At 38.8% G+C, this 12012-nt stretch overlaps 1 protein-coding gene across 11 annotated transcripts in view; it reads right to left on the reverse strand.

Annotated features, from left to right (window-relative positions):
• TRPM1 (transient receptor potential cation channel subfamily M member 1) overlaps positions 1-12012 on the reverse strand; it is a 160815-nt gene that overhangs the window by 90719 nt on the left and 58084 nt on the right. For all 11 annotated transcript variants that reach the window (XM_026059363.1, XM_026059362.1, XM_026059361.1 and 8 more), the window contains one exon: positions 7244-7359. In XM_026059363.1, the coding sequence (XP_025915148.1) occupies positions 7244-7339 (96 nt within the window). In that variant the 5' untranslated portion in view covers positions 7340-7359. The remainder of the gene's footprint in view (positions 1-7243; positions 7360-12012) is intronic.

The raw sequence follows: 12012 nt of genomic DNA on the forward strand, positions 1-12012 counted from the left end.
CCATTGCACATGACAGATACCTTTGAGACTTACATGAGCACAGAGGGAGAGAATCATTCTTATTTATAATGGTACCAGCTGTTAAAAATATAAAGGGAAAGAAATATCTCCAGCCATTTCCCACAGATCATACTATTTGGGTAATTGCAGACTTACCCTTTGTGATCCAGATGCTGAGCCCTTAAATGAAGTGCGTTTGAAGGAGCCACTCATCCTCCGTAAGGAATCTGTGAATTTTCCTCCTCTTCCTTTCTTAATCCCCTGACCCTTACCCTCCATAAGGGACCTAGGACCCCACCACCAAAGAGAACTCTAATTTTTATCATATAGTCTGAGCAGTTTTTACTGAAGCCAACAATCCTTAAGTTACAGCTTAAATAAATAAAAAGAGAGACTGATGCATAAAACAAAATCAAAGCCAAGTAAATGAGGCTCCTGTTCTGATGTGCACCCTGTCACAAGTGTTACCAGCCAGCTAGATAAGTAGAAAAACAAGGCAATGCACTGATACAAACTGCTGTCCCCCTCCCTCTTCTCTACCAACTCTGTAATCAGGCTTAATGCACACAGCTTCTGCAAGCTATGGTTTTTAATGGACAGAGATTTAATAAATGGTGATTGAAGGTAAATCTACTTTAGAAGCAGCAGCCTGAAAGGTTTTTATTCGTGCAAAGCACAGGGCGGTCAGATGGAAATTATTCTGGTATCAGTAGGAAGGCACACGAAAAGAGCAGATGGTCCTCAGCAGACTATGAGTTAGAGGCTTGGTGGAATGTTAAAGGATAACTGCTGATGGTGAATCTGCCTACAGCAGACCAAGGGATGAAAGAGGCAAGGTTTCAGAAACAAGCAACCCACAAGATCACTTGCAAGTTTGGTTCTAATTAAGTAGAGAATAGGGGCTGTGGCAAATAAAGGTGTGGTCTGTATTATCTTCATGAATTCTCATGAATATCTCAATTCATCCATTTTGTACTATTTTGCCTAAATATGCAGAGTGAAAGCAAAAGGAGACAGTTAGGAGGGAATAAACAAAAACTAAGGAAGAGACCAGGTGCCTTAAAAGAACAATGATTTTGTTATTGACTAGGAAATAGTTAGCTGGCTCCAGAAAGACTTGCCTTCTAAGGCGTGACCTAGGAATCAGTTAAAGAGTTTGGCTTAGACAAGAAGATGGATGAGAGCATAGAGGAACTGGAGATATATTTCAGAAATATACACAGGGACTGCTGACTTGCCTGGTTGTATCTGTGAGGTAAGTAGGAAACATCACCAGTCTACAGGATCTGACTATTCTCTCTCTCTCTCTCTCTCTCTCACACACACACACACACACTTTTTTCCCCCCCTATTCCCTGGCTTTGCCCTTTTGTCCTTCCATAAAGATGAAGTCAGTGCCAGACTTACTGCTTCCAGCTCATTAGAGGAGGCAAAAGAAATCATGTTAAAGACTGAAAACAAAGCAAAACAAAGAACTGGAAGAGGCCACTGGACTGAGTTCCATCAGTTCTGTTGTTCTGATCAGTACTGCTATAACCATGAAAATGAGACCGGATGTCCTAAGCTGGCAAGGATAAGAAGCTGGCTACCCACAACAAACTTAAAGCTGTGCTAGGAAATGGGAGAGTAAAAGTTCCACACACTGCAGAGGAATCATGAGGCATGGATACTAAAGGATAACAAAAGAGGTCTTCCTTTTTAAGAATTCATTAAGGCTAGGCAAAACCAAGGAAAGTAAAATTAGCATCTTTGACAAGACTTTTGCCAGCAGCCGTTGTATAGAGCTGTTTTAAAACATGGCTTGGCTAAAGTGGACAAGGCTGAGGTAGAAGTTGGCAAATGAAAAACAGAAATCTGGCAAGGACAGTAAGCTGGCAGAGCATGGACAATCAGAAGGGGAGCAGTGATCAGACAAGCTACTTTACAAAATAGCATCTTGTAAACTCCTTGTATATCCTCCTCTCCAAAAGGCTCTTAATTATATCTGTTCAGTTAGCAGCAAAACATCACAATTACTGCATAGTCTTCTGTACTGCATCATCAAGTTAGTTGCAGAAAATAAAACTTTATTGGGTCAAAACCTACCCTGTTGTGAGTTTGAACTGTTATGATCTCTAAAACAAATGGAATTCCATTCACACCAGAGCTTGATTTACCCAGTCCTGCCTTTTTCATCCACAAGAGTGATCACTACATTCTTGGGCATATTCTCAGCCACTGGAACCTGTTACAGCAGTCACTTCTATCAACTCTGACAAGTTTCATGAGCTGAGAATTTGTCCTCCTGATCTAGCATCTTGTTTGATAATTATAAACAAAGTGCAAAGACACTCAGATAATAGCTCATGCTGGAAGTGATGGTAGGGAGAACATGTTTTGAACTGTTATCTAAACAAATCCAACATGAATGCTGTCAAGGAACAAAAGAAATATATATTCACGGCTGCTTTGCAGAGTTCCTCTTCTTCAGCCACGACCTGTGTCCGAATGCAATGACTGAAACGGAGGTGCATTCTAGCCACTATTTGTGGTGCGACCTCATGAAGAAGCATCATGTTATGAGAGTGCAATTTCCTGAGGTGATGTTGGGCTACATTACTCAGAAGAGATGACTAACGGTATTTTGGGAAAGGACAAATATGGGGACATGTTTATTGAAGCGTGAATGTGGCTTACTCAGCAAGAGAAACTGGCTGTAAGAGAATTCCACTCTCTTCAAGGCCCAGGATTGCAGCCGGATTAAATGCAAAGGTCACCCTGCAAGTGTTAAGAACACAACTAAAAAAGAGGGATGGATTTTTAAAGAAAATTTTGAATAGAAATGGCCCCCAAAGAATTTACGTAGAGACAATGAAAAGATCTGTCATGGGATAGGCAACATTTATCATGCTCTAATGTATAGCAACATGACCAAACTGCTGTAACACAAGGACAGTGCTCTTTTTTGCCTTTCTCACTTGGAAAAGCAGCATAGGAAATTGTTGGAGCAATTCTTTTCAGACTGTGTTCTGCAACATACTGAGTATGCCAGCTTGACTGTGCAAAAAGGTAATCTTCAGCCTCCACTGAAAATGCATCTTGAGGGAGCTGCCAGCTTTCAAACAAACAATCCTGCTACCTCCTGGAACAGGATAACTAACTGCAGCTGCCTGCATTGAAAACAAAGAAGCTGAAAGTATTAGATGGGGGGCAGGAAGTTAGGGTTAATTTTTGTAATCGAGCATTTACATTTCTCAGCCTCTCCTCATTCTGCCTTTATTTTCACATGCTTAATGTAGCCTCACTCCAGTTTAGGAAGTCTCTAAGTACTGGAAGTTAAAATTCATAGGATGATGTCCACCTGTAGCAAAAATCATCAGTGTCATAAGTGTTTTTAACTTTTTAAATTAGTTTCCTAATGTTCTTCCATTTTCTCTCATACACTTTTCCGAAAGTAGTTCAGAATATGAATTTATTCTCCAAGACACAGTGTAGAATGGGAAAAAGAAATTCATTCATTCATTCGGTTGTGTTTATTCTGTGATTGCAAAACTTTTGTCTGAGTTCCCTGTGACTGTTTTTGGTATGTTTTAAGGACCACACCAGATTTTCACAAGTCACTGGCACCCAGAAGACCTTCCAATTCAAGAGCCTGTTGAAAGCCTTCTAGCAATCAGTGCAACAGAAGCTGCTGAATACTAACCCCAGTTGAAAAATCAGGCAACTAAGTTCTAAAGTTCTTCTCCCCACTGTGTTTACATAAAACTTCAAGGGCTGTTCTCACACCAACAGATATTACACTAAACAAAAGGAACAGAAACATGTACCATCCTAACATTTTCAAAAGCTCTCATGTGATTTAGAAGCACAAGTTTAATTAATTTTCTAAAAGAGCTTGTGGTTTTAGGAGTGCAGGAATCCTTTTAAACCAATTTGTTACCAAAGGTTCCTGTGCCTCTTTGGGAGTTTTCCACTTCATCACTTGAGTTGATTCAATGGTTTGTGTGGTCTAAATCAGATCTGTGCAATGAGCTGGTTTAAATCAGCCCCGGGGGAGGAGAGAGGGTGGTAATCTCTTGCAGCAGGATGTGGTCGGCAAGGAATTAATATCTGACATAATAGGGGAGTGAAAGACCGTTAAATTGGCTCTGTAACTGAACAATCCATGTCATAAAAACACACACCTGTCACTCAGTGTTTTGCAAAAAAACAAACCAGGTAAATTCAGATTATGAAAAATCCAAGACAATGGACCATACATTCCCATGTAAGAGAAAGTGGAGGACAGGTACTCTCAGTTGGCAAGATCCTCCACCTTCAATGTCCTTCATAGCCTGCTCCCTAGGAAAAGCAGGATGCATTCACATCCAAGTACACAAAAGGACCGTGTAAGACAAATACCTGTATACCCTACAGATATCACACCACAGAAGCTTAAAATCTGCACTCATGGAGTCATCCAGGGCTCAAAGGCCATGTCACCATTTGTTTTTAAAAATGTAAATGATTTGGTTAATGATAGCAGTAGTTGTCTCAGCCTATAGAAAATTCAAAATGAACTAAATTGCTCTTATTGTTCCTGGTTAGAGTGTTCTGTGACATCACATCAGAGACATAGTTCAGGAAAAAAACATGATAGGTTCAATGCTTTTACCTATAGTCCACCACGTCGGCTGAAATGTTTCCACCGACTTCAGCAGTCAAACTTTAAATGCAGAAAGTAGTAGTGCATAATCCTATGAACTTTACTTACATAAACAGACTGGAATAGGATAGTCTTATATGTGTATAAAGGCTTAAATGTAAAAAATCTGTAGAATTAGGCCATCACTTTGCAACCAATGAGTATTAAACTAAAACTATGTTTCTTCCCAGATAATGGACACTAAAACAAAAACTAAATGCACATCTAAAACTAGAAAAGTTGCTTTTGTACAGAGAGTCTTAAAGGAATATTTTCTGCAGAAAGGTGTGCTGGTGTCCTTTGAAATATCTGACATTTCTAAACCTATAAAATGAGAAAATGTTAACCAAAAAAACCTACATTCTATACATAAGATGTATACATATACATCTATTTATTAATTAGGCTAAGAACAGGAGTTGATGGTATTGTGCTTGGTGCTGCATAAATGCAGTTCCAAAAGTGCTTACTCCAGAACAGTCATAATCAGTTATGTTTTGCTACCAAAACATCCAGGCAAGTGATCCTGCAAACAAACCCATTTGCACCTTTCAAAGGAATTTTTCTGCATAAGAACATGAGCGTACACCAGGATCATCTGAAATCACTGTGGTGCTGTGAGCTACCTATTATTATTTTGAATCATTTCAAGTCTTCGGAAGCCCATCTGTTATTGTTACCTGCAAGATAAACCTGCTACCCTCCCAAGCTGAAAATAAAGGGAAATGTCAAAATTACTTTTCAACGTGACTTAATCCTGTTTATCCTTCATACACTCTCTACAAGTTGGCTAACTTCAGAGGGCCGGTTTAGTCATTTAACATATTTTTAACTCTTAAAAACCCAACCACTTCCTATATCTTTTTGTGTCATTGTAGTATATATAAAAAACTGCAGGAAATCAGACTAAATTCTAATGGTTTTGCACAATAAGCTCAGAAACATATAATGGAGAGCCAACTGGAGAACATTTTATATTCAAGTTAAAGGAAAAGAGCAAGACATTTCCTGATACTGATGAAGTACTTTGCTTTCCAAATCAGATAATCTTGCAGCAGTAGATTCAGTTTTGAAAGAACAATATGAAAACAAAACTGTAAGTAAGTACACACTCATTCTGAAGCCTCATGTACCTCTTCAAACAGTAACAACAAAATGTTTGTCATTAACATTTGAAGAACTACTACTGTCTGGTTATACAGGCTTCTCAGTGGTATACCAACAGCACTGCGCTTGCGTTTTCTCTTTTCCTCATACAGAACATTTTTCAGCCCTTGCCACCTGCACACACCTACACATTCAGATGCACTGATGGTGATTCAGGCAGTTCAAAGAAGTATTACATTACTTTTACGTCATGAACAAAAAGCTATGAAACAACTGCTAGGTCTCATTATCGGCCAAAAGAAACAAAACGCCCCACTACAACACCATAGTCCCTTCCAACCTCAACCATTCTGTGATTCTGTGAAAATCTATTGCTTTTAGAAAAAAACAACACTTATTTTCCCTAAGAATTGTATAGTTTCCCTCTTTACTAAGAACTAAAGAATTGGGTTTTAAATGTTCTTCCTTGTTCTTTTGAGTGCCTCTCTGCTTCTGCTGTACAAAAGAAGAACAAAGAAGAGAGGGAGGGAGAAAGAAACCAAGAAAGAGAGAAAATCTAATGACAATAAATACCATATTTATCAACATAATTGCAGAGCAGGCAGTGATAATGCTCCATAGCAGGGTAGTATAACTTAGTACCAAATTAGAGAGAAAGATGTTGAGGTTCAGACAGTCAGAGACAGTCAGACACTGGGGGATCAAAAGTTACACAAACCATGAACAACCAGTTTTATCATCAAGCTCTACTACAACTGGTGCCTGAGGCAGTCAACATAGGTGTCATTTAGTTTTAGAATCAGTAGAGTTTTTATAAGAGCTATCTTTGGAGAGCTGCTGACATTAGGTACAGAACAAAGAACTGTTTTTCCACGCTACATTCTGGGTTATAATTTCTGGTCTTACTATTAACCTGAGCAAGACCTAAAGGATGGGTGATTTCCATGAGACATGTAGTTATGGGGGGAAACCAAAATCAAATGAGTCAAACAAAAAAATCCCAAAGCTATATATCCCTAAATACAAAATACAGAAGTTTTACATTTTCAAGTTCTGATGAAAAATACACACTCCATAAAATCATATGTTGTTTTTCCTTGAAAGTATGATAATTTTCCAGGCAAAGTGCCTTTGTTATTTGCAAAAAGCTTTTTAATTTTGTAATACGGAGCTTGACATCTTTCCTAACTCTGAATAACTGCAACTCAAATAACGAAGACCTTTTGGGGAATTGTACACTGTGTTCACAGAACTCTATTTAAAACCCTATGTGCTCAACAAAACTGATAATGGGAGCACTATGCCTTCAGTTCCCTTTGACAGTTTACACTATAGTTTTCCATACTTAGATACATTATTGTTTTATCTTTCTTATAGTTTTTAGCCATTACATACTTCAACACCTCTTGATTCTTTTGTTTCTTTCCCTGAAATGAAGCATAGACAGAACATCGTTCAGTGCTGATGACCTACCATGGGAATGAGCACGGTGTAGGTTGCTGGGCGCTGTTGTCTTCTGGGTATTTGGTGAAGAAAGGCTGAGGTCTTTTTCTGTAAACTACATATCATCAAAGCAATGCTGTACCAACCTAGGGAAAAGCATATTTGGATTAAAACTGTCACAATTTACAAAACAGAACTCAGACAGTATATAACTGACAGGTGACATCTGTAGAAAAGAAGCTCCATTTAGTCAATTTCAGGCTTAACACTTAAAAAGCTAAGAGGAAGACTGTGGGCTACTTTGTGGTATTTTTGCTTCAGCATTTTCTAATTATCCATTCCAAGAGTCCTTTTTATTTAGCAACCATCTCTCCCCTCCTCTTGCAAGAGGAAAGCAAGTTTAATGTGAAATTAAGTAAATCATGGGACATACAGATAGAATAGAAAAGGTAAAGATATTACTTCTGCTTATGCCAGTGGGCTGATGAATTGGTGCTTGCATTACCATCTTATAGCTCACACATCAGAAATAGTCAAAATACTGATAATTTAAACAACTAAACTCATTTCAGTTTCACCTCACTTTCAAAATCTGCCTAGGGAGCATAACCTGCAGGCACCTAGCAGTTTTTCTTTGCCATCTCACCCTCAGGGACAGACTCAGCTTCCCTAAATTCATAGAATCATAGAAAAATTCAGGTCGGAACAACTTTTGGAGCTCCCCTATTCCAATCATCTACTCAAAGCAGGGCCAACTTCAAAGTTAGATCAAGTTGTTCAGGGCTTTGTCCAGCTGAATGCTGAAAATCTCCAAGGACAGAGAAGAGATTCCAGTCTCTCTGGGCAGGCTGTTCCAGTGCTTACCCACTCCCATTGTGAGGAATTTTTTCCTTACATCCAACTAGAATTTTCCATTCTGCAGCTTGCAGCCATTGCCTCTTGTCCTTTTGCTGTGCACCTCTGAGAAGAGTCTTACTATCTTCTTTATAACACCCCTTTCTTTAGTGGAAAACTGCAACTAGATTCCTCCTTAGCCTTCTCCTCTTCAGGCTGAACAAACCCACCTTTTTTAGCCTCTGCTTGTAGATCAGGTGCTCCCATACCCTAATCATCCTAATGGCCCCCTGCTGAACTCTCTCTAGTTTTTCAATCTCTCATTTGTTCTGGGGGCCCCAAAATAGAAGACAATACTCCAGATGCAATGTCATGAGTACCAAGCAGAGGAGAAAAATCATTCCCCTCTTGCTAATGCAGCACAGTCTGCAGTTAGTTTTCATCATTACAAGGGCTCACTGTCGACTCATCTTCAACTTGCTGTTCACCAGGACCCCAGCTCCTTTTCTCATGAGCTGCTAACTAGCCATACAGCCCCCTGCCTGCACTGATACATGGGCTTTGCATCTGTCTTAGCAAAACTTCATGAAGTTCATTTTGACCAATTCCTCCAGCTTGCTGCAGTCCCGTTGAACAGCAGCCTTGCCCTCCACTGTATCAAACACCCTTGGGTATTGTTGCAAACTTGCTAAGGGTGCATTCTAGCCCATTTTCCAGTTCATTGACGAACTGTTAAACTATCAGCACCTTTTGTATTGTGGCATTGTAGCTACAAAGACAAAAATCAAACTGAAAATTCATAAATAAATAAATAAATATGTGTTAATCTCAGCGCAGTTTAGCATTACCGTGCTGAATTAAAGCACAGCAGCACGACTTGGAGAGGAGTCTGAATCAACTCTTAGATCCTGCTGTCTGAATACAGCATTTTCAGAAACAGCAAAAGCACAGTTTTACAACAGGCAGAAATCAGTCTAACTGCAGGCTGAGCTATCTGAAGACTTACACCATACACAGGGCTATTTTCAGCTGTTTAACAACGCTCCATGTGACTATATGATCACTAGTGCTAACACAAAGAATGGGGGCAGCAGTGTGCATCTGTGAATGGACAGATGGAACTACATCTTCTGGCAGCCTGTGGCTGGATTCGCTTGATTTGATCATAAAAGAATGCTCTGAGTTTTTCTTGCAGCTCAGCTTCTCCTTCCCTCCCCCACCCCAGTAGCCTCCAAAGTACATTACAGGCTGCTAGTACAAGTACGGTTTCTGGATGGTTTGGAAGCACACTGGGTCACACAGCAATCTTGGGCACAATCAGCTTCCATCTAAGTGAACAGAAGTTTTCTGTGAGTGTAAATGGGTGTTGTGATAGAAGTGGAAATGAAGAATACCTAATGTAATAGAAAATGGTGTGGGGAAAGCATTTTTACAGGCAAATTTATCCAACATGGTGTGCTTGACGTTCGTGCACTTTCAAACAATATCACAAGTAGCTCTAGTTACTATTAGTGGCCAAGATCTCAATTTTATATCTCATTTAAAAAACTAAATGAGCTCCTTGATTTCTTTCCTTGATTTTAGTATCTAAGATTTTAGTATCTATTCCTATAGCACTTTTCATCTTAAGATTTAAATGACTTTAACAGCATTAAAAGGCTAAACTTCAATACCCTTAGAAGCAAAGAAGCATTCTCATCTGTGTAACAAAAAAGGGAGCAATTGAGGCACAGAGAAGCTGAATTATTTGTTTACATCTGTGAGATATAAAAAAAGAGAAGGACCTCCAAACCAACACTTTTTTTTTGTATGTGTGTGCATACACATGTACCATTGATGGTAGTGTTGATTAGCAGGAGAAAAACCATGGCAGCTCCCAGCTTTGTGCTGGATCACATATTTCCTCATCCATTAATTACATGTGTACTGCTAGTGGCAAACAGAGACCACATTTGAGAAATGGATTAGATAATGCCTTCCGTAAAAAGAATAATAGGCCCACACTTTGCACATCAAAATCATTTCTATCTGGGCTCTCTTTCTTCATAAACATTACCCCAGATAACTAATAACAGAAAGCTAACTCATCATTTTACAGATGAGGAACAGATGAGGTTGGTTCAGGTTCAAATATTGATAAGGAACTCACTAATTTTGATTGCTCAGCTCAACAGCTCCTGACCAAATTCTGTGAAATGCTGAACAAGCAACTCCTACAATAGCAAATGAGAGCTGCAGCACTTATTCAATTCAGATTCTTGTTGCCTCAAATGACTTTTCAGAACAGAAACAGATAAAGCCCTTATCCAACACATAAGACTTAGTTTAGCTCAGTGTGCATTTGTGAGGATCTGGACTACAGTTAATGAGTATTCTTGAAAATCAAGGCCTAGATGTCTTATTGTATGCCACTTCCTCATGTACAGTAATTTACTTCATATGCAAAGGGCCTACTAATATTATGAGAGAGCTAGTGACATCTTATTTCTGTTCAGGAAAAGGGCGAGCTGAAAACAGGGCAGTAGCCCCTCCTCCCCACTGCATCACGTTTGATTTCCAACCAAGCTGCAAGAATTGGTGGCACATTTAGAATTTGCTTGGCACCACTCCGATGAAGCCCTTCCCCATCTTGCCTAGGTTTCTGCAAATAGCTAGTAGGTCTTCCCAGCTAAGGAAAGGGAAAAGAAATTGATTTGTTGACTTCCGTTTCTTTAAACATGGAGAGATAGAACCTGAGGTCTAAAAATATGACTACAAAGATAATGAAAATAAAAAACCTATTGTGTGTATATTAAACTGCACAACTGCTTTAGCGACACTGAAACTGAGTAAGCAAAACCCTATAATAATAATGCACCAGTTCAGTTTGAATGCTGAATGTAACATGTTAAATTTCCAAAGGTAATTTACTTACTTACACAGGCCTTTACTTAGGATAAATCTCCTCTATTTTACCCTATGCAAAGCCTAAAAAATTATCTTTGATGCTGTACTCTTTTGGTTTTATTTTTCAGAATGACAACTTTTCATTGCTCTGGGCTTTTAGGAACTCTAATTAATTATCGTTTTAGCTCTGATACTTTAATAAGCTTAAGATTAAATGTATGGTGGGGTTTTCAAATTGTTTTGTGGGTAAAAGAAGGGGAAAAGATAATTCAAAATTCTTTCTGCGTGTCTACTTACTGCTTCAACTTTTATATGACTAGGTGCAGAATAGTACCTATTCATATAAATGGATAGTGGAACAGAACAGTGGAAAAAAAAACCACTCCCTACAGTCCTTGGCTCTATTGGCTTGTGCACTTAGTACCAAGGTTTGGCACCAAACTGGTACTGTTTTCTAATAGTTGGCATAAGGAATAAGTAAATTTAGCCATGAGATGCTCTCACTAAAATGTACAGCGTGACCTCAGACATTTTGTTCAGGTTAGAAAACTAATAAATCCTTACCTCAGACAGGTATCTGTGGTTTACAACAATTTTGTCTGATTGTCCTTCTCCTGCAAACTTTTCTAAAGATACCAGTGTTTATTCTGCAAGCTTATTAAAACACAGTTATTGTGTGAAACACTTCAGTTTTGATAAAATGATGCTACTTGTCTGAAACCAGTTTTGCTCATCAATTCCCCAACCACCTACGCAAGTAAAGCATTTCCATGCAGAAGTGAGAAATGGCGATAGCCAGAGTTCCTCATCTGAATCAGTTTGTGTAAGTTACAGGACAGACATTAGAACTTCAAGGTTTGGGGTTTCAAGTTTACAAGTATTGGGTAAATTAAACCCAGATCCAGTTAGTTTCTCATGAACCTGAAAATGTAGTAGTACTGGTTGAGCTGATTAACCATCTCCCATTGAAAAAAATAAATCTGTGGTGCAAAATATGGATATTTTTGTGCAGAAAAAATCATAATGCAAAATCTGAGTTTCTTTAAAAACATTTCTGGTAAAACTATTGGGTTTTAGCT

This window comes from Apteryx rowi, unplaced genomic scaffold (genome assembly GCF_003343035.1).
Source record: "Apteryx rowi isolate R43461 unplaced genomic scaffold, aptRow1 scaffold_156, whole genome shotgun sequence".
In the NCBI taxonomy this organism is placed as follows: Eukaryota; Metazoa; Chordata; class Aves; order Apterygiformes; family Apterygidae; genus Apteryx; species Apteryx rowi.